At 38.9% G+C, this 24,824-nt stretch overlaps 1 protein-coding gene across 1 annotated transcript in view; it reads right to left on the bottom strand.

The window, feature by feature from the left end:
• Window positions 1-334: 334 nt before the first annotated feature.
• Window positions 335-24,824, bottom strand: part of LOC126484717 (dynein intermediate chain 2, ciliary-like) — a 312,565-nt gene continuing 288,075 nt past the window's right edge. The window contains exon 11 of the mRNA XM_050108313.1: window positions 335-515. Coding sequence (XP_049964270.1) covers window positions 335-515 — 181 coding nt within the window. The remainder of the gene's footprint in view (window positions 516-24,824) is intronic.

Raw genomic sequence — 24,824 nt, 5'->3', positions numbered from 1 at the left:
ATGTCATGCACACAGGCACACATATTTTCACTAGTGCAGTAGACATCTTTGATGCCCCAAATTATTAGTTGTAAAGTAGTCAAGTGGATACATGAAAACAAGCTATACTTATCTGCAAGACAAGTAGAAACATGGATGAAGTTGGAATCTCGCAATAATAGGCAACTATCAACTACATGCGTCTTTCAATTTTCTGTTGTGCCTGAATTACTTAAGTAAAATAATCACAGTACACACATATGCCTTAGAAAGAAATATTATAGGTAGAGTACTTTGTTTTTGTCACAATTTCTTTTTTCATCATAAATTGAATGGAATTTTAGCAAGCTTGCCTTTAATAGTCTATATCTGGAACATCTGGTGGTGGCACTAATTTGTCAGGCTCCCGTACAAATGACAGCAGTTTATCCAGTTTCATTATTTCAAGTTCTCTTGGCTCAATCTGTGGTCCTTTCTTTGGTGGTTTCATTCTCTTGCGTAGATTTGGTGAAATCTTTAGGCTAGTAACGCAGCCACTGTCAAAAGAGTTATTGAAAAACATTATTAGATTCTTATAAACTCTCTTTCTGCAATCAAAAAATAGCTGTTAATGCTTACTTCTGATGAAGTAAAACTTGTTCTTGCATTTTACATAATATGTACCTGAGTTTCCGAAAGTAGTGGTTACAGGGAAGTAAAAATAAACAGGATGTTCCACGTAACATGAGTACCAGAGATGTTTCAAAAACAGTTCAAGACATCAGACTGATGTTTTCAACAAGCAGTTTACCATACTGCTAATTTGTTAACTTTTTTACCTAATGAGGTACTGATGGAACTACATACTTTATTAATGGAACCATCAGAGTGAAATGAGGAGCACAGTGCTTTTAGCAAATATTTTCATAAAATTAGGAAGAAAATGCACTGAAACAGAACTTGGAATGCTTGTACTAGTCAACACATATTAAAAATCATCTTCAAAATCTTGAACTGTATGTGAAATATTATATGTGTCCTCAACACCTGTCAGACGGAGTATTAAAATGTAACTGTCTTGCTTATGCAATATGTTTGATCCTAGGTTAAGGAAAGGATCCAACACATACATATTTCTTGAAACTACAGCTCGCTTTTTTAGCATTTTGGCACTGTCATATGGTTTTGACTAGATAATTGGCACTTTGTATTGCTTATCTACAAATTTCAGTTTATTTTGTAAATTAGATTTTGTAATTGGTGACATTAATGATGTGTGATAAAAATGTGCAAGTAAAAGGCACTTCATTGATTACATCACGTAAATTCTAAAATTTTACATAAACTGTGACTTTGATAAGAAACTGAAATTGCTTATGAAGTTAAAATTATATTGAATCGCTGAATCCATGTGGTTGAGTGCTGAAGCCCAATATTAGTCAGATAAAATCAAATATGAAATTAATAATCAAAAGAAATGTTTAAATTTGTATTTCCACTTAAAAGAAATATGATAACTTACGCAAGCATTATTGTAAATCAGAGAAAACTAATTGTGATGGTTAGTACTAATAAAACAGTGACAGTTGCCGGAAAAAATTTATTAATCACTCAGTCACAACTAGTGTCATCATGACCATGAAGTCACATCTTCAGGTGAAAACCTGGCAAACCTTAACTTTCGCTCGAAAATATAACTTTATGGGCATGAAAATAGTTGTGACTGACTGATTAATAAATCAGTTTCTGGTGGCTGTTGCTGTTTTAATAGTAGAAAGGATTACTACATCTGTGGCTGCCCCAATACCAAGTGATGTATGATTGTGGCGATATTGTAATAGTGAAAAATTATAACTGACTGTTGAGAAACTATAGATATGTATGTGTGTGTGTATGGGTGGTGGCTGGCAGGGGGGTGGTGGGAGGGGCCACTTCCTGTGCTTGAATGCCTTATTACCAATGTTATAATACGTATACATAAAAAAAGCTGATCATCAATGGGCAACAGGAGAAAACAAATAAAATATGTGAAAATGTATGAGCTTTTGGAACCAGTGATTCCGTCTTCTCACAGAACAGTTTGAAAGTAGGGAAGAAGAATGAATGAAAAGTACTTGTGAAGCTTAGGAAATGGGAAGAGTTATGGAAAAGTCACCCAGAATCCTGGGTCTGGGGAGATTTACCAGATGGGATGAGATGGAAAGACTAATTGTTGGTACTGCACTTGACAACATTTCAAAACCTGAGAACTTAAAGGTGGAAGGTAGAGTAATAATCATCTCCCTCTCCCTCACCCATCTGTCTGTCACCTAAAACGCACTTAGCTTTCTGCTCTTATGGATTATTTCACTGTGTTTTTTTCAGTAATCTCTGTCTTGCTTATTATCTTATTTCCACCTTTAAGTCCTTAGGTTTTCTGGTATCAAAAATCAGTCATTCTTTCTCATCCTGTCCATTAGTCCTGACCCCAGTGTTCTGGGCGACTTATCACTTCCCATTTTTTAAACATCACTAATCTTTGTCCTTCATTCTTCATCCTTTCCCTCTAATACTTCTGCCAGAAGAGTGAGCCATTGACTCCAAAAGTTTGGGCGTTGCCACACCTTTTATGTTTTTCCTCCTACCGCCACTTCATGAGTAGATCTTATATCTACCCGTATTATACATTCATACACTGATTATGTTCATTATTATATACTTTGTTACACATAAAGCACACCACTTACAATTTATAACACATTAGCCATTTTGAACTCTTCAAAAAAACTTTGGAGAGTGGAACTACAGCCAAAGAAATGTGAAAAACCCACTAGAAAGTGGCACGTAGAACTAGAAGTCCCATAATTCAGAAAGTGATAAAAATTTAATGAGGATATGGAATGACTACTCATTGATTAAAAACATCTAAATTCATTTTCACAATTCTGTGCCACAGAAATCAGTCCATACACTCCAGTGCACAGTACTGACATGTTCCAAAAAGCTGCATGTGAAAATGCAGTTTTTCAGAGGTCATGGCTCAGGTTCTATTGGTCACACAGGTCAAGTGTTTTGGATAGCCCTTGGCCTAGTGACCATTTGTACACCTATTGGAAGAATGGGCGTACTGTAGCTATCCTACAGTACTGGGTCAAAATTATACTGGGTCAAAATTTAAACATTACATACTTCCTCCAGCCCAGAAAAATTGAGCAAAATGGTTGGTTCTAATGGATTAGGTGTGGTCTAGGATGAAACTTGGGTGGCTCCTGAGAAAACCCCAATAAACTATGGGTTTTGGGGACTAAAAGTACAAATTATGGGGATGGCCACTTCAGTAATTTCCATTCATGGTAGGTCCATGAAATATTTACTGTATCTCTTAAGACATTATTCTTGGAGATCTTCAAAACTTTTTTTGATGTCTTTATCCATTACTGAGATCCAGAGATTCAAAGTTACCATACTTACACATAAAACAGCAAAAACCGATTTTTTGCTGTTTTTGCACCATGGGCCACAATTATCTAAATAAATAACAATACCAAATTGCTCAAATTTTAACTGCACATTCTTTACACATTCATTTAGAAATGCTATTTTTCTATTTTTGAAAGTCTGTATCCATTATCAAGATACAACTGTAAAACCATGATTTTTGGGTGCAAAAAGTGCTAACTGCGAGGATGGTCATTTCTATAATTTCTATTTACACAAAAAAAATCAAAATTTTTGCCATATGTCCTTAAAGTGGTATTTTGAGGGAACCTTGTGACTTTTTTGGATATTATTATTAGTTACCGACATCCAGAGGTTAAAATTATTGTGCTTATGCATGTAAAATATGCACATAATTTCTGATCTGAGGCATAAATGTAATTTCAACTGATGTAATGACCACATGGCAAAGGTTCAAGGGCCATCACAAGGGTTCTGAGGTCACCAAACTATGTTTTTAGTCAGAATTTTTTCACCAATAAAACTTTGATGCTCTGTCTCTGTATAATGGACACTTCACACTTATACAAATATGGCCAAAGTGGTGCGACAGTGACAAAAAAAAATGGGCTGGGAAGAGTCTTAAAATGCATGAAAAGAACTTAAAATGACTGTCAAAAATTATCCAAAACTGGAAACACTGCAAATTCAGTAAAATATTTCTATTAAGATTTTTACTCTTTCAAGATACAAATCATGAGCCATGTATTTTTGGTAATTGCAATTGATGGGTAAAGTATACAAAAAAATGTAAAGCAAAAGATTTTGTATTAATTTTATACTATGTGTACTTATTTGTTGTTTTATGTATGAAAGTAAAATGTGTCAGAAAACAAAGAAGGTGAATATGTTCCTCTTTAAAAAAAAGTCTGACATTCACCTATAATTTTAGCATGTGAACATATTCTGACTATTTTGTGCTGACAGATAGTAGCAGATACACAATGACAGTGGAAGAGTGAGGAGGCAGTGGCAGTGGCAGAGAAAGAGAGACGAGACAGTGGAAATGAAAAATACAGATGAATGAAGATCATACATAGGTTTGCATGGGGTCTGAACATTCCCTGACTGGAAAATTTTAACATGTAGGTATAGGGGAGGGCAGATGTTGGCCTGAATTTTTAAACATGTGGCTATAGTGGAAAAAAGTTGACCCCCCAAAGAATTTTTGACCTGCTGAGGTATGGCAGAGACAGTGCCAATGGTAAAAAAAAGACAAAAGGAGACAGTGGCAATTGGACATACAGTAAATCAATGGGAGAAAAAGGAGACAGTGAGAGAGAGAGACAAACACTACTGAAAAAAGGCAACACTGAGAAGGAGTTGTGGAACATAAAAGAAAGTTAGTAGGTGTGTTTCCATATTTGAAAGATGATGTCTGTTCAGATTTTACACCAGTTGCATAAGAGAGGCACTAGCAGTGCCACTATGAGGATGCAAATCAGGTTTGCTCGAAATACACATTGTAATGGTATTGAGCTTTGAGACTGCAATAGTGAGCTGATGTTAGTTAAGAATGCCTGTAATTGGACAACAATGAGATATCAACACCTCACTGGGTTTGAACAAGGTCTTGTAATTGGGCTATGAGAAGCTGGATGCTCTTTCTGTGATACTACAGAAAGCTTTGGTAGGAATGTGGCCAGTGTATGTTATTGTTGAGAGCAGTGGACACAAGAATGTATGGTCACCAGAAGACCAAGCTCTGGATGGCCAAGTGGCCCTACCGAGAGGGAAGACCATCGTGTTTGGTGTGTGGCTCTGGAGCATTGTACTGCATCTGCAGCAGCAGTTTGAGCAACAGTTGACATCACAGTGACAGAACAAACTGTTACAAACATTACTTCAAGGACAGCTCCAAGCCAGATGTCCTGTAGTGTGCATTCAACTGACCCCAACCACTACCATTTGTGACCACAGTGGCATAAAGTGAGAGCTCATTGGGGGACAGGGTGGAGGTCTGTTGTGTTTTCTGATGAAAGCTGGTTCTGCCCCGGTGCCAGTGATGGCCATGTGTTGGTTAGAAGGAGGCCAGTTGAGGGCCTGTAGCCATCCTGTCTACATGCTAGACACACCTGACCTACACCTGGAATTGTCTTCTGGGGTGCAATTTCGTATGACAGCAGGAACACTTTCATATGTTTATCCTCCACATCCTGACTACAAACTTGTGTGTCAGTCTGGTGATTTGACTTGTGATGTTGCCATTCATGAACAGCATTCCAGGGGATGTTGTCCATTAAGATAACACTTGCTCACATACATGCTCTACAGAGTGCTGAGGTGTTGCCTTAGCCTGCTGTATCATCAGATCTGTCTCCAATTGAGCACATATGGAACATCATCGGATGACAACTCAGCATCATACACAAATAGCATTAACCAATCCCTGCACTGACTAACAAAGTGCAACAGGCATGAAATTCCATCCCACAAACTGACATCCAGCACCTGTACAACACAATGCATGCACATTTGCAAGCTCACACTCAACAATCTTGTGGTTACATTGGTTATTAATATACCAGCAGTTTACATTTGTAATGACTTATCTCATCCTTACATTAACCTGTGATCTTGCAATGTTAATCACTTCAGTATATTTCCCAGACAAATATAGTCCCAAATTTCATTACTCTATGTCAATTACTTTTTGGTGTTGTAATTTTTTTCTGCCAGTGCATACAGACAATGGCAGTGATATGTAAATGTTGTGTATGAAGGCTTAACTACAAAGAGAGACTGGGTTAAATAATTTAGAATGTTATGTGTTAAAGAGAACATGTATGTTTGCATCTCAAAATAAAGCAGCTGGTTTCCCACTTTTTTGTCAGAATCTTTTAAAGAGGGACATATTTGCATTTTTGTGCTCCAACAAGAGCATTTTTTCACTAGTAAAGATATTCATAATGATAACACACAGCAGAAAACCAATTTCCATTATGAATAAGTGAGAACTAGCCATAGCCAGATAGGTAAATAGATTTGCAACAGGTTGCCCCATGAATTAAATCTTGAGGTACTTTATCAAGTTTCAAAGTCATAGCCAAAGCATTTAAGCATTCAGTTGTGACAAACTGCATATTTCCTTTTGCTTGTATGTTTATACAGGGTGTTCAGTTTATCTGAAGACACTGGAATATTTCAAAAACTACACATCAGATATAAACAATTTCAATTAAAATTTGTTTGTATCAGAGGCATACATCAAATGATACCAGATTTGTCCCCCCCTCCCCCAGCCTCATTGTTTGTGTGTGTGTGTGTGTGTGTGTGTGTGTGTGTTTGGGGGGTGAGGGCAACTTTGAATCTTAAATGGGAACCCCCATTTTTTATTGCGAGTTCAGTTTCTACAGAAAAAACACATAAGTTTTGTCTGAAACTTTTTTCCATTTTACAATTGATGGTGCTAATAATAGGAAAAATTAACATGGGAGGGGGGGGGGGGGGGGGGGAGAATCATATATTTCAAAATGCTGCCCAATGACACTTCAATCAACCCCCCTTCTCTACACTGCATGGGAAACCCCATTCTCAACTTCTTATTCCTCCAATATGTTGAGCAGGGGAATGCTTGACATGCCACTGTTGCTGCGTAGTGAACTATGACTTACCGTAACAGGCAGTGCAGTTCGGTCAGAGCCCACTTTTCTTTCAGAAGAAGAACTGAAAGCATCTACCCTTCCTTTCTACAACAGAAATGCAAGTGGACAATGGCCGTTGCAACAACAGAAGAAGAAGTTGAAATGATTTTGATGTATGGTGTTGTTGTTGTTGTTGTGGTCTTCAGTCCTGAGACTGGTTTGATGCAGCGCTCCATGCTACTCTATTCTGTGCAAGCTTCTTCATCTCCCAGTACCTACTGCAACCTGCATCCTTCTGAATCTGCTTAGTGTATTCATCTCTTGGTCTCCCTCTACGATTTTTACCCTCCACGCTGCCCTCCAATGCTAAATTTGTGATCCCTTGATGCCTCAAAACATGTCCTACCAACCGATCCCTTCTTCTAGTCAAGTTGTGCCACAAACTTCTCTTCTCCCCAATCCTATTCAATACCTCCTCATTAGTTACATGATCTACCCACCTTATCTTCAGCATTCTTCTGTAGCACCACATTTCGAAAGCTTCTATTCTCTTCGTGTCTAAACTGGTTATCGTCCATGTTTCACTTCCATACATGGCTACACTCCATACAAATACTTTCAGAAACGACTTCCTGACACTTAAATCTATACTCGATGTTAACAAATTTCTCTTCTTCAGAAACGATTTCCTTGCCATTGCCAGTCTACATTTTATATCCTCTCTACTTCGACCATCATCAGTTATTTTACTCCCTAAATAGGAAAACTCCTTTACTCCCTTAAGTGTCTCATTTTCTAATCTAATCCCCTCAATATACAGATGATGACAAGCTAAACATAAACATCCTTGGTCAGTTAATGTTTGGTGTAGAATCATAGGGAACAAACTCACTGGTTGTTATTTTATTGAAGACACTTTGAATATAATCAAATATTGAAATTTTTTGAACCAGGAACTTCCAATACTACTTGGTGCTGTTACCTTGGAAATTCAACAAAGTATGTGGTTTCAGCATGATGTTTGGCCAGTGCATTACTCAATTTCAAGCATGAGAAGTATTAGATCATGCTTACAATGGTCAGTGGATTCTCAGGGAGAACTTCCAGTCACATGTTTCTCTCTGGAAAAACTCTACAGTTTCTGCAAGGCAGGCACGGCATGTAGTGATTCCACTACTTAGGTTTGTTTTCTCACTACAAATGATCGTCTGCTGAAGCAGACAGGTGGGGGATACACGCGCACTTTAGTGAGGTGTAGCGCAGAAGCCCACCGGCTGTTGGAGGAGCAGAGCAGACCTGCAGTGAGCGATGCCTTAATCTCGGCCTGCCTAGTGGCCCGGGCATCATGGGAAAGTAGAGCCAAGAGTCATGGTGAACATCATGGGGAGAACTGGAGGGGTGAGGAGGAAGGAATGTAGCAAGGAGGTTGGCGGAAAGGCGGGAGTAGGAGAGCTGTTTGATGGAGAAAATGGTGGTGGGGCGAGATTGACACAGTGTAGATCATTGAGAGGTGGCTTTGAGAATACGGGGTTTTGCCAGGTCAAGGAGGTGGCTCTAATGAAAAATAAAATTGATGCCAAGGATGGGGTCCATAACACTGGCCATGGTAAATATCCATGGGAAAACCCTACTGAGGCCTAGGTTGATGACCGAGCCGTTAGCTACAGTGAAGAGTAGGGGAGGGGGGGGAGGTGAACAGTGGTCAGCAGAGGGTAGTAACCAGTAGGGATAAACAGAAAAGTCCGGACCTTTCTCGAGGAGGTAGGGTGTTGAGCAACGGATATTACTACGATCATGACCAAATAGGTACTGTGAAATCCTGGAGCAGCCAGGTGTGCCTATTGACAGTTGCAGCTGGCGTTTGGAGCCCACACACATGCTGCATGGCAGTTTGCAGTGTCTTTGTAGAAATGCTCATAGTAGCAGCAATATTCACTGACCCCACACGCACCATGGCCATCATAAACTGATCAGGAGGGGGAGTTGGGTGCATCTGCGCTGGCAATCATAAGCACCGCTAGGTGGAGGCAGGCAATACATGGTGTGGGGCAGGTGCATGCACTCCAGAGCAATAGTGAGCTTGTCCATCTGGCTAACCATCTTGGCAGTTAGCTGTGCCATGTCTGCAGACGGTCCACGGGCTGGGGGAGCATGGGATGCTGTTGGTTGCATGAGTGTGCAGTCAGTTGCATGGGTGTTGTGATTGTGCAAGGCACCGATGACAATTTGAGGGTCAAGGCCTTTAAAAACCCTGTCTACAGTGGTGGCCACTGGATCAGTACTCTGAAACTCATGCGCAGCTAATGCATTGCAGTGGGCAAAGGCACACGCCAAGTTGCTATTAGCAGCCTGCAGGGAAGCATTGCCAGCGTGCAGAGGTACAGGAGGAGCTGCAAGAGCTGCTTGTTTGCACACTCCTCCAGTGAAAATAGTGCATGCATGTGCTGCAATTCTGATACGGCAAGTAACTTTGCGAGTTGAGCACATAGGACATCAAATTTGCTGCACTGTGGCAGATTTGGAAAAATATCACATGCCTCCTTGGTGACTGATGGTTCCAGTTGCATGATAGGAAGTGCAAATTGTGTTGTGTCATTCGTGATGGAAGAGCCTGCAAATATCCCTCTGCAAAAGCAAGCCGCAGGCACGGGTCATGCGCATTGAAAGGAGGCAACTGTAGGGTGGCACAGGCAGATCGAGGGGTGGGAGAGGGTATGTGCACCTGCGCAGTGGTGGCATCTGTGAGCTGTGTGAGCAGCTTAGATGACCCGGTGTGGTGAGCGGTAAGCAGGTGGTGGGGGCGATTCAGTCGAGGATCACCAACATGGGAAAGACGTTCATTACTAACCTTGAAGACATAAGCTACCTATGGTGCACTAGTACATATGGGTATTAGTGGGCAAAACGTGAACAGGACACAGGAATTGCTTTTCTGGTTTTCCAGTTCCTTTGATGGAACAGAATAAAAAATTACATAAAAATCAGCTGGAGAACAATTACACAGCAATATTATATAGTAATAAAAGGGGACACAGGGGAATAATTCCTGTAGAACACAGTAGTCTTACTGAACTCAAGGCTGCAGTGAGTGGAAAGTAACAAATTGTAAATGTCAAAAATTATATACAGTGATACTACACATAAGCAAGTACAAGGAATAAAAACTAAGGGTTCACAAGTATGCCTTGCATTGAACTGTTTAGTCGAAGGGTGCATCATGTCACTACACTTGAGACGCTGAGCATAAACTGCGATAGTAACAGTGTTGGGTCTCACAGTTGAGGTTTGCATGCCTTGTATGATCATGGTGACAATGCAGAAAAAAGGAAAAAAATCTGCAGAGTTGCATGTGGTAGTCTTCAGCAATCAGATGACATGTAACACACTATCCGCTAGGATAAATTGTTACCAGGAATTTCTTGATGCGGAACTAGCCTATTGATCTTGTGAAACTGCTGGAGGAGGTGGTGTGAAGACATCAGTATCAAATTAGTCCATATGAACAAAAATTTAAAGCTCCGTCACTGGTGCTCAGTAAGGTTTGCAGATGCCAGCAATCATTGTTCAGTCGAAGCTTGCGGTACAGACTCACCAGTGTTGTCTTCCCTGCACCAATACAAGTTCAGAATATTGTTACTTCACCTCATGGCAAGTCTCTTCTTCAGGTTCACACAACAAAATTGACACTGACTATAAAACCTGTCTCACTCAGGATAACATGTCGGTCATTCAGCATCGGTGTGGGAAGTGGTCAGGGAGCACTTTCCATTGCATGCTTCTCTCCTGAAAAACCATGGAGCTGCAGCAAGGCAGTGCATGGCAGAGAGAGATTCCACTACGTAGGTCCACTATGCTCACAGCCAGTTTGCATGATGCCTGCTGTTTCCAGCTGCTGAAGCAGACGGGTGGAAGGCTCGCATGCACTGTAGTGCATCACCGCACTTTCAACACATTTTTGGGTTTTCCTTGCCCTAAACTCCTTTAAAATTCATTTAAGAAATAAAATAGTATTTCTCCGACTGTCTGCTTAAAGGTATTAATGTCCTTTATTTGGCTGATACTGTTTCAAAGGCAGTTGAATACATACACACCCACATATGTTGCACTTCTGTCATAGCAACTTGTCTGGTGTTGTACTGCTCTCTGTTTACAGCAGTGTCATGTGTCATGTTGATTAAACTCTTCATTTTTCTTAATATTACTAATGTTTTTCTTAGTGTGTGCTAGTATTCTGTATATATAAACACTTGCTACTGTTAAATGTTTAGCAGTTTAAATTTAGATCTGCAGCTTGTTCATTGTTTTGTGTTGGTCACTATGCATATAGTCTTTTTTTGTATGATGAGTACCTTCTTCATATGTACTGAGCTTACGCATAGTTCTGTTCGAAATGACATTGTAGATTCAAAGTGCACAAAGTAAAACATTATGAGGACTTTCAAACAATGGAAAATCCAGGATGGAATGAAACAATATTGTGAAAAGGATAGTTGTTACTCGCCATATAGCAGAGATGCTGAGTCACAGACGGGCACAATAAAAAGACTGTCACAAATATAGCTTTCAGTCAGTAAGGCCTTTGTCAAAATTAGGCAACAAACACACTAATACACACTCATGCTAACACTGTCTCACAGCCACAGTCTCCTCTCTTCTGTCCTACAGCTACTGCCTCCTCTCACTGTCCTCTTGCTGTCTCTTACTGCTACTACCATACTCATTCCTTCAGCTGCTGCTGTCTCTTCATACTGTCACTATCTTCCTCATTGTCACTGTAACAACTCTGTCTCTTATTATCACTGCCTCTCATCCACTTCCACTTTCTCCTTCTCTTTAGTCCTCTTCCACTGTCACTGTTTCCTTCACTCTTTTCACAGCACTGTTCTCGCACTATCAACTATATTCCACTGCCACTGTGTACCTCTCTTTCTCTCACACTGCCATTGTCTCCTCACTCCTTCTACACTGCAACCGTGGTCTAATATCCTCCAGTGTTTATAAATTTTCCGTTTCTTTCCCACTGGCACTGTCTCCTTCTTTCCCAACATAAAAGAGCATGAATATGTCTGTCTACATGCCAAAATTTTTGGGAAAACTATTAATGGTGCTGAGGGAGGTAGAATGAGGCAGTTGGTACCCCACTTTTCAGTCAGTCTTTTAAACATGGGCATATTTGCCTTTTTATGTGCTCTGATAGCATTTTTTCTCTGGTTTCCTTCTTTTCTCTGCCACAACAGGGCATGTCACTCATATGAAAAGAACTGAAGAGGTCAGCAAAATTTTAATTGTTTATTTATGTGAAATTGAAATCATGTAGAACTAATTTCACACCTCAGACTGGATTTTATGTGCACAAAATTTTTGCATGTGCTTCAGTACTATAGCTTCTGATGATAACGGAGGCACTATAAAGTATATTTCTCTGTATTGCATCACTCAACAAACTGCGTTTTTGCTTCACACTGGATTTTGTGTTTGTATTTTATGCATACAGGTTGGGTAACTCTGAACCTTTGTATTGCAGAAATAGATGAAGATATCAAGAAAATTTTCAAGGTTGTTCAAGACTTGTACTGTATCTTAGGACTGCATCATAAAAATTACCTCATTTGCTGTGCATAGCCATCTTGGAATCTGCAGCTCGGTTTTGGTAGCCAAAATCCATGTTTTTTGAGGCATTTCTCATTAAATGGGTAGATGGCCCATCTAGATAAATGCTTAGGGAATACAATGTTAAAATTTGAGCAATTTGCTGCAGTAATTTATTATTTAGATTCCACATCACACCAGATTTTACGTGCCTATTTTATGTGTACATGTAGGGTAAATTTCAACACCTCTCTCTTGGAAATAAATGTAGGTGTCTATAAACTTTTTGAGGTCATTTGAGATTGGGATTTTAGGAATATATTGTAAAAATTTCAGCCATTTGCTGTGCATAGTTGTCTTGGAGGCCACAGTTCAGTTTTGGTACGAAAAAATGGCAAAAAAACACTTTTTGGGTTTTTTTCTAAGGAACCACTCATGAACAAATAAAAATTTTTGAAAATGGGTAGATGGCACTTGTAGATAAATGTTTAGAGAATATACCATTAAAATTTGAGCAATTTAGTGTGGTTAGATTTTGCCTCATACCAGAATTTACATACATATGTGTAGAAGCAAGGTAAATTTGAACTACTATATCTCAAAAACGGATAAAGATATCAATAATATTTTCCATGTTGTTTGAGATCAGGATCTTAGGAATATATCAAGAAACTTTCACCATTTGCTATACATGGCTGTATTAGAATTTGCCACTTGATTTTGGCAGGAAAAAGTGATTAAAACAGTTTTTGAGGTTCTTCTAAGGAACCAACTATGAACTAATGGTGCCTCCATAAGTCCTTTAAGACTAAACATAGACCACATTCAAATGCAATATGAACCAAACTATTTGCTCCATTTGCCTAAGCAGGAGGAAGCGTATAACACTCATACTTTGACTATGTACTGTAGGAGAGTGACACAAAAATGATCCTTCTGTTGGGTACACAAATGGTCCCTAGCACAAGACATATGCAGAACACTTTACCTTACCTTTCTATCACCAGTGGAGCCCAAGGCATGAACTCCAGAAGAATCTTGTTTTTATGTGTGGTGTTTTGTAACATATTAGGTAGCACATGTTATCGCACAAGTACCAATGAAAATCTAAATTCAGCTGAGAATGTAACTGTAATGTGCAAGATGCACAACAAAAGTATAAAAAGCTATTCACTCTTGACCTGCAAAGAAATGTGTACAAACACTTATACTTCCAATTATTGATTACAGCAAGACTTTTCTTAGGAGAGATCACAGTGCCTGGAAGTGTTTAGGAATACCTATGTTCATTGTGTCAAACAATGGAAAATACAGATGGAATGTAACAAAATTATGAAAAGGATAGTTATTACTCACCATATAGCAGAGATGCTGAGTCGCAGATAGGCACAACAAAAAGACTGTAACAAAATGAGCTTTTGGCCAACAAGGCCTTTGTCGAAAATAGGCAACAGACACACATACTCATGCAAACGCAACTCACACACACATGACCACAGCCTCTGGCAGCAGAAGCTAGACAATGAGCAGCAGCGCATGATGGGAGAAGCAACTGGGTGGTGATAAGGAGGAGGCAGGGCAAGGCAGGGAGGGGTAAAGTGCTGCTAGTGGGAGCACGCGGGGACAAGGTGGGGAGAGGGTAGAGCAGCTAGGGCAGTCATGAGGTTGGAGGGAGGGTGGGGGAGAGAGAAGTAAAAAGACTGGGTGAGGGGTGCATTGATGGAATAGAGGTAAAAATTAAATGAGCGTATAGCATTGTTGGCCGGGAGGCCCAATGTGGGAAAGTTCGGCCGCCAAGGGCAAGTCTTATTTCAGTTGACGCCACATTGGGTGACTTGTGCACTAGTGATGAAGATGAAATGATGATGAGGACAACACAACACCCAGTCCCTGAGGAGAGAAAATCTCCAACGCGACTGGGAATTGAACCCATGCCCGCTTGCATGGGAGGTGAGCACGTTACCACCCAGCTAAGCAAGCAGATGGAATAGAGGTACTGTGTAGTGATGGAATGGGAACAGGGAATGGGCTAGATGGATATGGGCAATGAGTCATGAAGGTTGAGGCCAGGAGGTTTAGGGGAATGTAGGACACATTGCAGGGAGAGTTCCCACTAGCACAATTCAGAAAAAGCTGGTGTTGGTGGGAAGGATCCAGATGTCACAGGCTGTGGAGCAGTCATATGGATACTTCACACCAACACCAGCCTTTCTGAATTGCACAGCTTGGAACTCTCTCTGCAATATATCCTACATTCCAATAACCCTCCTGGCCTCATCCTTCATTTGTCATTGTCCTCACCCATCTGGCCCCTTCCCTGTTGCCATTTCACCACTTCACAGTGCTCTATTCCACCAATACACCCTGCACAAAGTCTTCTTACTTCTCTCCTTTTCCTCTATATTCCCCCCACCCCCCACCCTCTATCTAAATCTAACCTCCTGACTGCACTTAGCTGCCCTAACATCTTTTCACCTTGTCCTGCATGCTCCTACTAACAGCACTTTACCATGCTCCACCTATGCCTGCTATCCAAACCCCTCTCCGACCTAGCCTCCTTCTTACAGCCACATGGTTGCCTCTTCCATCATGCACTGCTGCTTATAGTCTGGCTCAGCTGCCAGAGACTGTGGTCATGTGTGTGTGTGTGTGTGTGTGTGTGTGTGTGTGTGTGTGTGTGTCTATTGTCTGTTTTTGATAAATGTCTTGTTGGCTGCAAGCTGTGTTTCCAACACTCTCTCTTGTGCCTCTCTCTTATACTTGGTGAGTAGCAACTATCCTTTTCGTAATACTGTTTTTTCATTTAATCTGTGATGTTCAACTCTTTGCTCATATTTCACCATCATATGAACAGCTATTCTGGGTGTTTGCAGCCAATTACTGCGATTTCCATACCCCCTTTCTTCTCTACTGTCTTCTCAACAGACAGTGTGCCTCATATCTCTGCTCAATCCTAATGCTATTGGATCAATAACATGGCAAAAACATTCATTCCTGTCAGAGCAAAATCCTTTCTGTTCCACTCCATCATTCAGCCAATTTCTTGAAGTCCTTCTCAGTAACAGCAACCCAACTCTGGAAAAACCTTCCACATTATATCAAACAACTGAATAACATCTCCAGCTTCAGAAGACAATAAGATATCTACTAAAGCAACAATAAGGATCACTACTGTCCCTGTAAGCACTTTTTACCATTGTGCATCCTTCTTTCCAACCTGGTCTTCCTCATTTCCCAGCATATTTAGCTGTTGCAGTCTCCTTAAATTTTCTTTCCACAGAACTTACTATACCCAAAAACATTTATTATGTACACCCATAAATTCTTTTTGTATCTGACACTATCACTATTATTATTACCATTAGCACTATTAGTGGCAGCAGCTGCAGTAGTACAAGTTCTTACAGAATTAACTTTGTTACTTCGTAGTCAGTATTATTTGCTTGCAATGCTACTTCAGTCACTCGAACCATTTTAATACTGTTTGTCATATTAAAACTGTTATTTCTTAGGTAACTATGATGCGGAAAAGGACTGTATGTATGAAATTCTGGTTCAATGTAATAGGGGGGGGGGGGCTGATGGCATTAATCATATCAGGTAAAACAAATAATTAAAGAAAACAAATAAATAATTCTCTACTTATCATTTCATATTCCAATGCTGGAGACATCATAAGAGGCTTTAATGACTTAGAAAGCTGTTACACACTCAAACAAGCTCAGTTCTAAGTCTGATGATGTCTCCAACGTTGGGCAGAGACTTGTGCCCTGAACCATTGACTTACGCCTATAAATCAAATAACAGTGATAACTGTAGTGTCTGTTTATCACACTTAAAATAAGAAAAATCATGGAGCACCCACACAACACATCTTCCGCTTGGACTGGCTAACAACACCATTCGCCTCAGCCTTCTTCCAGATGGTTGTTATTCTCTCTTGTAACAACCACTCATTCAACAACTGGGTTAATGAGGTTATTATTTGGTCTAACAATGGAAAATCCAGGCTGGAATGTAACAATACAATGAAGTGGATAGTTGCTACTCACCACATAGTGGAGATGCTGAGTAGCAGAAAGGCACAACAAAGAGACTGTTGGAAACTCAGCTTTTGGCCAACAAGGTCTTTGTTAAAACTAGACAACTCACACACACACACACACACACACACACACACACACACACACGCTCACAAAAACACACACACATACACATACTCTCTCATGCAAATGCAACTCACACACACATGACCAATGTCTCAGGCAGCTGAAGCCAGACTGTGAACAGCAGCACATTATGGGAAAGGCAACCTGATGGTGGTAAGCGTGCAGTCTGAGTGGCTCCCACAATGTTCGTCAGATGCCATTGCCAGAGGTCACATGATAACATTGGCCGAGAGCTTCATCACAGTGCGTCAGATCTCATTTGTCAGTTTTTGACGCCATCAAGAAGGTTAGGTTAAGTTAGAATCTATTTTATGTGTAAAGCAAATTATATTTTAACCTTCAAGAATGGGATGATACCACAACACCTCTGTGCTTGGAGATGAGTGCTGCAGTGTGGCTTTTGCTATTATAAGATGCATGTAAATGAGCTGTATCTATCTCGAAACAAATGTAGTGAATACAGTACTCTCTGTCCTCAGTTACTGGAATAACCAGCCAAGTTTTATGAATATATGAGGTGAAGGGAAAAACACCTTTCCACAAAAGTTAGAAGCGCTTCAACATTGTGATGCCACTTTCCTTCTGTCACCAGCAGTTAGCGCCACAAGGGGCCACTGCCTTAGAAACTAACAGGCTTTCATTGATGTTTTTCATATTTATACATATGTATTACAAAAATATGTAGTTTCAGTGATACACTGCACTGATGGTCTCTCCAAAACACATTTTTTAGAGTGTGGTTTATTATACTACAGTAGCAGGATGTAAAGCTTTTGTCAATGAGGTTAGGAGCAAACAATGGTGAATTATGTGGTGAAAGAACACGTTTCTATTATATGATGCATGGATAAAATTTGTATGGAAGGAAGCAAGAATTATCTAATTAATAAAAGGCAAATTTGTTGTTTCACAGCAGCTCACTTTATTCCAAAAATGGTGAAAATTAATGCAGTACTGACTGGATATACAGATAATCAAATTCTAGTACACTTCACTGCTCTCTAAATATTTACCCAGTGGATTTGAGAAAGGAAGTAACAATATTCCTGGTGGCAGTATTACTTCAGATAGAGTGCTGTTTTTAATAAAGAAAATCTATATTACAGTCTCTTTTAGTGCACTTGCACAGCTTCAAAATTCATTTTATAAAAACTTATAAATTTTGTAGAACAGGTATTTGAGTCACAAGAGTGAGAATATTAGATTTTAAATTAGTATTTAGAACATTGTAAATAACATCTAACATATCACACAAAAACTTTGAAACTGTACTTCTCAGAGTGTGGTATATGCCTAATCATTAGAAAGATGTAATCAGCAGTTGTCAAATATCAAAGTATCACTTCTGGTTTACTTGAACCAGAACTCTAATATAAGAATTAGATTTTTTAATAGATCTCAAATCACACCTCTACAAGTAGAAGCCTACTCAAAATTTGTTATGCTGAATGTGTTTAACATTGTGCAGGCATACGTAAAATAAACTTCAACGACTGTCATTCAGTATATGTGTGAAAGGCAAACATAAAATAGAGTAAGATATTCTGAAAACTCAAAGCACTGAAAAGTTGAAACACATGCATACACAAAATTTGGACACAATTTCATGTAACAGAATCACCACCCTACTGCCATAAAAACAACGCCAGTAAGCAGTAATAATAATTTGTAAGAAGCTGATGTCCATCTACCACAACCCAAAAAGATCCTCTACAGTAACTTTTAGCAAAAGATAATCCATCCTTGTCCCTTGAACAAAATTTTTTTCCAGGTTATAATCTCAAACCTAAAAACGCATTCCTATTTCGTAAAGAAGACGGTGAGTATCATATGCTCTGTCCTCAGTTTTCGGAATAACCGGACAAGTTTTACTAATATATGAGATGATGGGAGGAACGTACTGTTACATGTTGTTGTGGTCTTCAGTCCAGAGACTGGTTTGATGCAACTCTCCATGCTACTCTATCCGGTGCAAGTTTCTGCAACCTCTTCAAGTAACTACTGCACCCTACATCCTTCTGAATCTGCTTAGTGTATTCATCTCTTGGTCTTCCTCTACAATTTTTTCCCTGTGCACTGCTCTTCAATACTAAGTTGGTGATCCCTTGATGTCTCAGAAAATGTCCTACCAACTGATCCCTTCTTCTAGTCAAGTTGTGCCACAAATTCCTCTTCTCCCCAATTCTATTCAGTACCTCTTCAGTAGTTATGTGATCTACCCAGCTAATCTTAAGCATTCTCCTGTAGCACTACATTTCAAAAGCTTCTATTCTCTTCTTGTCTATACTATCTATCATCCATGTTTCACATCCAAACATGGCTAAACGCCATACAAATACTTTTTAAAAAAATGCTTCCTGACACTTAAATCTATACTCAATGTTAACAAATTTCTCTTCTTCAGAAACACTTTTCTTGCCATTGCCAGTCTACATTTTATATCCTCCCTACTTCGACCATCATCAGTTATTTTGCTCCCCAAATAGCAAAACTTATCTGCTACTAGTGAGTAATCTAATTCCCTTAGCATCACCTGATTTAATTAGACGACATTCCATAATCCTTGTTTTACTTTTTTGTGTTTATCTTATATCCTCCCTTCAAGACATTATCCATTCTGTTCAACTGCTCTTTTTATTTTTATTTATTTATTGAGTCCTTTGATCATATGTAGTACAGTGTACAGGATGATATTGGACTTATTACTAAGTTCAAAATGATACGTATTTAAATAATCATTTTTCAACATGCTACCAATTTCAATAGTTGTAGTTCTTACAATGATACAAATTACAGTAGCTTTAGTTCTTAACAGTTATTCTGCTCCAAGTATTCCTTTACTGAGTAGAAACAGTGGTACTGTAGATATTCTCTGACAGATCTTTCAAAAGCACTAATATTTTGTAAGCATTTTATACTATTTGATAGTCTATTATAGAGTTTAATACCCAGATAGCATGTACCTTTCTGATACAAACCGGTACTGGCCGGGGGTACATGCAAGTTATATTTTATTCGAGTATTATAATCATGTATATCTTTGTTTTTTAAAGTATTATCATCATTTCCAATCATATACTTTTTTACGTACATTAGTGTGTCAACAATAAACATACACGGTAGAGGTAGTATATTCAGTGCATTAAATATTGGTTTGCAGGACTGTCGAGCACCACTCCCTGTCATAATCCTAATGGCTCTTTTTTGTATTCTGAAAGTCCCTTGAGCTGCTGGGGAATTCCCCCAGAATATGAGTCCATACTTGAGATGGGCACTGAAGTACGCATAATAGGCACACAATAGTGCCTGTTCATTTATGCATCGTTTGAGAACCCTAAGAAGATAACAGCCCGTGCTCAGCTTGGCATTAATTTGTTCTATGTGTTTGTCCCATTTTAAGTCTCTTTGTATCCAGATGCCGAGAAATTTTGTAGCCTCATAATTTGCAATAGGGTGTTGATTGATTTTTATTTCTGGATATATCAATGTGGTGTTTTGGTGGTTATGGAAATTTAAGGCTACTGTTTTGTTGTAGTTTATTATCAACTGATTTTCTGCTGTCCAATTACTTAGATGTTTTGTAACTGTGTTTACTTCTTCTTGTATATCTTCATTTTTTGCTGCTTTTACCAATATTGTTGTGTCGTCAGCAAACAGTATTACTTTGTGGGAATCAATATGTATATCCAAATCATTGATATATAACAAGAAAAGTAGGGGTCCCATTACCGAGCCTTGCGGTATCCCGTAAGTGATTGGGCTTTCTGATGATACATATTCTGTGATTATTCGTGCTTTATCATCTATATGTCTGATGGATACTTTTTGTTTACGGTTGCTGAGAAATGAACGAATCCAATCATTTGCCAACCCCCTAATTCCATAGTGCTCTAGCTTCTTCAATAGGGTTTTGTGGTTTACCATATCAAAGGCTTTGGTTAGGTCCAAAAATATACCTGTTGTTTGTTGTTTTCCATTTATTGTTTTTAATACAGTACATATGCCTTCATAGATTGCTGTCTCCGTTGATTTCTTGCTTCTAAAGCCATGTTGAGTATTAGATAGCACACTATTTTTGTTTATAAACTTTAACAACTTACTACACATAATTTTTTCTATTACTTTTGAGAAACAGGATGTTAATGTAATGGGACAATAGTTTATTACTTCATCTTTGTCACCAGCTTTGAAAATAGGGATGACTTTTGATGTTTTTAGTTGATCTGGAAAGATGCCTGACTCTAGGGAACAGTTGCATAAGTGAGTAAGGGGGTCAATTATATTTTGGATACAGAGTTTTAGGATTCTGTTTGGTATACCATCAATTCCTGCTGAGTATGTTGTCTTTAGTTCTCTGACAGCCTTCAATGTCTCCTCCCTGCTTACTTGGTCCACAAACAGTGAAAATTTATTACTGTTGCACTTGTTTACCACTTGATGCTGAATTGAACTAAAATTAGTTTTTATTAAATTTTCAACTATCCCAGTGAAGTATTTGTTGAATATGTTTGCTGTTTCTGTAGGCTGTAAAATCTTTTTATTGTTGTGTATCAAGACAATGTTCTTTTCAGTTCTCTTATTTTTGCCAGTTTCTTTTTTAATGATGTCCCACATAGCTTTCACTTTATTTGTAGAATTATTTACGTAGTAATCATTGTACATTGTTTTTGCCTGTTTAATGACCTTTTGTAAGATTTTAGTGTATGTTTTGTAGTGAGTATGCATTTCCTCAGTGGCATTATTTTCTTTGCAGATTCTGTGGAGCTCCCTTTTTTGTGGCAAGAAGTTCTGATTCCCTTAGTAATCCAACCCTTTCCTCTTGTTTTCTCTCTTATATTTACCATTTTTTGAGGGAAGGCTGTATCAAAATGCTTTACCATTTTTTCTAGAAAAATATTGAATTTCGAATTCAGATTTTGCTTTTCATAGACATCAGACCAGTCTTCAGTATGCAATAGTGAGTTAAAGTGGTCAATGCTTTTCTGCCTGTAGATCCTTCTCTTGACCTTTAGTAAATTATTCTTAACCGGTCTTCCTTCTTTGTGGCGGTAAGTATTTGACCTTTGTGGTCACTGTATCCTGTGTTAAACACTTTTACTGACCACTCCAATTTCTCTTTATCAATCAGGATTTGATCTAAACCTGTCTGACTGGTTGGTGTTATTCTCGTTGCAACTTTAACTGTGGCTGTAAGGTTATGTGTTTTAATGAAATTGCCAAGGGCGGTTTTCTGTTTATATTTACTAAGAAAATCTATATTAAAGTCACCACATACTACAACATCACACATTGTTTTATGCAGCTTATTTAAGAAAATTTCCATTTTTTCTAAAAATACCTCAAACTTTCCCGTTGGAGAGCGGTACGCTGTAGCTATTAGCAAACCTAATTTTGGAATTTTTATCACTGTCATCTCAAAGTCTTTTTCACAACTTAGGGAGGTGACATTATCTATTTTAGTAACCACTATATTATCTTTTACATATATGGCTAACCTCCATAGTGACCACTAGGTCTACAATAGTACTCAGCCAGAGTGAAATTGTGTAGGCAGACAGATTTAATTAAGTTCTCGTCAAGCCAGTGTTCTGAAAGACACATTACGGAAATATCCTCTAGTTCATACATTAATAAAATATTTAGTTCTTCTACTTTATTGCTTAGGGACTGAACATTTTGGTGAAAGATCTTTATTACAGAATTTGTGGGAAAATCTACAGTACCACCTACCTTCAGTTTAAATGTTTCTTGTTTGTGTAATTTGTAGCTACTGCTTTTGGCAGTAAAAAATCATTCAGATGAGGAAGCTGCTTGATATTTCTTCTTGTTGGGTGAGATGAGTCTTCCCTAGTGATCCATTTCTCCAAGGTACTCTGACCTGAAATCTTTTTGTGCTTCTTGTCACTCTTGTTTACAAGACGGCAGATTTCTTCAGCCAAGAACCGTTTACCATAGTAATTCAAATGTAGGCCATGACTGGTATGCATGTCTCTGTTTAACGTACTGACATCTATTAGATTCACATAAGGATATTTTTTGCACAGTTCATTTATCTCAATGTTCACTCTTTCTATCAGTTTGTTTACACATGACCAGGGCGGTAAGTCATACCTATGGGGTTGATTTACCACAGTTACGTTTGTTTTGTTAAATTTGGGCAGCACACTGTTGAGAACTGTGATGAGTATTTTACCTTTACCTCTGCCAACGCCGTTTGCGCCTGCACAAATTACGACACAGTCATTAAAGTCAAGGTTTTCACATGATTTTGCAAGAGACTTCATAACTTCTTCCATTCCTGCCCCTGGCTTTATAAAGGCTTGTACGCTTAGGTTTGATTGTGTGTCTGTCACTTTTTCCGCCAGTTGACGACCGTGACTATCAACTTTTTTGCGTTGGTCGTGTTTTGAAACAGTAGTAGATTTCACGGAACGTGACTCCTGCTGTTTTTAATAGTTTCTGGACTCACTTGTTTTTCAGCTACACTGTTTCCAGACTCATTTGGAGTTTTGTTTGAAGCAGTTACTTTGATATGTCCAAGTTTTGTGCTTGTGGCTGCTGTACTTTTTTCGTTTACTTCACCCGTGTCCGATGTTGTTTGGAGCTTGTGTTGATAATGTTCTTCTTGATTATTACAGTCCCGATTTTCCAACTGTTTCTCTAGTTGGATTACAGTCCTTTTTAGTTCTTCTATTTCACTATTTCTTGTGGATATCACAATACGAAAGTTGTCACAATGTTTACACTCGTTGTGCACTGAACTTGCTTCCGTCTTTTCACTTGCTTTCGATCTTGTGATGATTTCATGTACGGTTTTTACTTTTAACTTACAGCAATAACATTTCCCTGGTTGGATTAAACTAGTTTTTCTGCACTGATTGCATAGAAACTCATTTTGTTTCATGATTTTCACGGAACTCGAATTTCGCGTACCTTTTTTCACCGCCAGGTCCTTTGCTGTCTCTGACAGAATTACAAAGTCATTGGCAAACCTCAAAGTTTTTATTTCTTCTCTATGGATTTTAATTCCTACTCCAAATTTTTCTTTTTATTCCTTTACTGCTTGCTCAATATACAAACTGAATAACATCGGGGATGGACCACAACCCTGTCTCACTCCCTTCTCAACCACTGCTTCCATTTCATGTCCCTCAACTCTTATAATTGCCACCTGGTTTCTGAAAGAAATTGTAAATAGCCTTTTGCACCCTGTATTTGACCCTGCAACCTTCAGAATCTGAAAGAGTGTATTCCAGTCAACATTGTTGAAAGCTTTTTCTCTGTCTACAAATGCTAGAAACGTAAGTTTGCCTTTCCTTAAGCTATCTTCTAAGATAAGTCGTAGGGTCAGTATTGCCTCTAGTGTTCCAACATTTATATGGAATCCAAACTGATGTTCCCCGGGGTCAGCTTCTACCAGTTTTTCCATTCATCTGTGAATAATTCATATTGGTATTTTGCACCTGTGACTTATTAAGCTGATAGTCCGGTAATTTTCACACCTGTCAACACCTGCTTTCTTTGGGTTGGAATTATTATATCCTTCTTGAAGTCTGAGGTTATTTCTTGCTCACCAGGTGGTAGAGTTTTGTCACGACTGGATCTCCCAAGGCTATAAGTAGTTCAAATGAAATGTTGTCCACTCTCGGAGCCTTGTTTCGACTTAGGTCTTTCAGTGCTCTGTCAAATTCTTCATGCAGTATCATATCTCCCATTTCATCTTCACTTACATCCTCTTCCATTTCCATAATATTGCCCTCAAGCACATTGCCCTTGTATAGCCTCTCTATCTACTCCTTCCATCTTTCTGCTTTCCCTTCTTTGCTTAGAACTGATTTTCCATCTGAGCTCTTGATATTCATACAAGTGGTTCTCTTTTCTCCACAGGTCTCTTTAATTTGCCTGTAGGCAGTATCTATCTTACTCCTAGTGATACATGCCTCTGCATCATTACATTTGTCCTCTAGCCATCCCTGCTTAGGCATTCTGCACTTCCTGTCAATCTCATTTTTGAGACGTTTGTATTCCCTTTTGCCTCCTTCATTTA

This window comes from Schistocerca serialis, chromosome 6 (genome assembly GCF_023864345.2).
Source record: "Schistocerca serialis cubense isolate TAMUIC-IGC-003099 chromosome 6, iqSchSeri2.2, whole genome shotgun sequence".
Lineage (NCBI taxonomy): Eukaryota > Metazoa > Arthropoda > Insecta > Orthoptera > Acrididae > Schistocerca > Schistocerca serialis.
The sequence above is the reverse complement of the archived record's forward strand: the minus strand, read 5'-3'. Positions and strand labels throughout refer to the sequence as shown.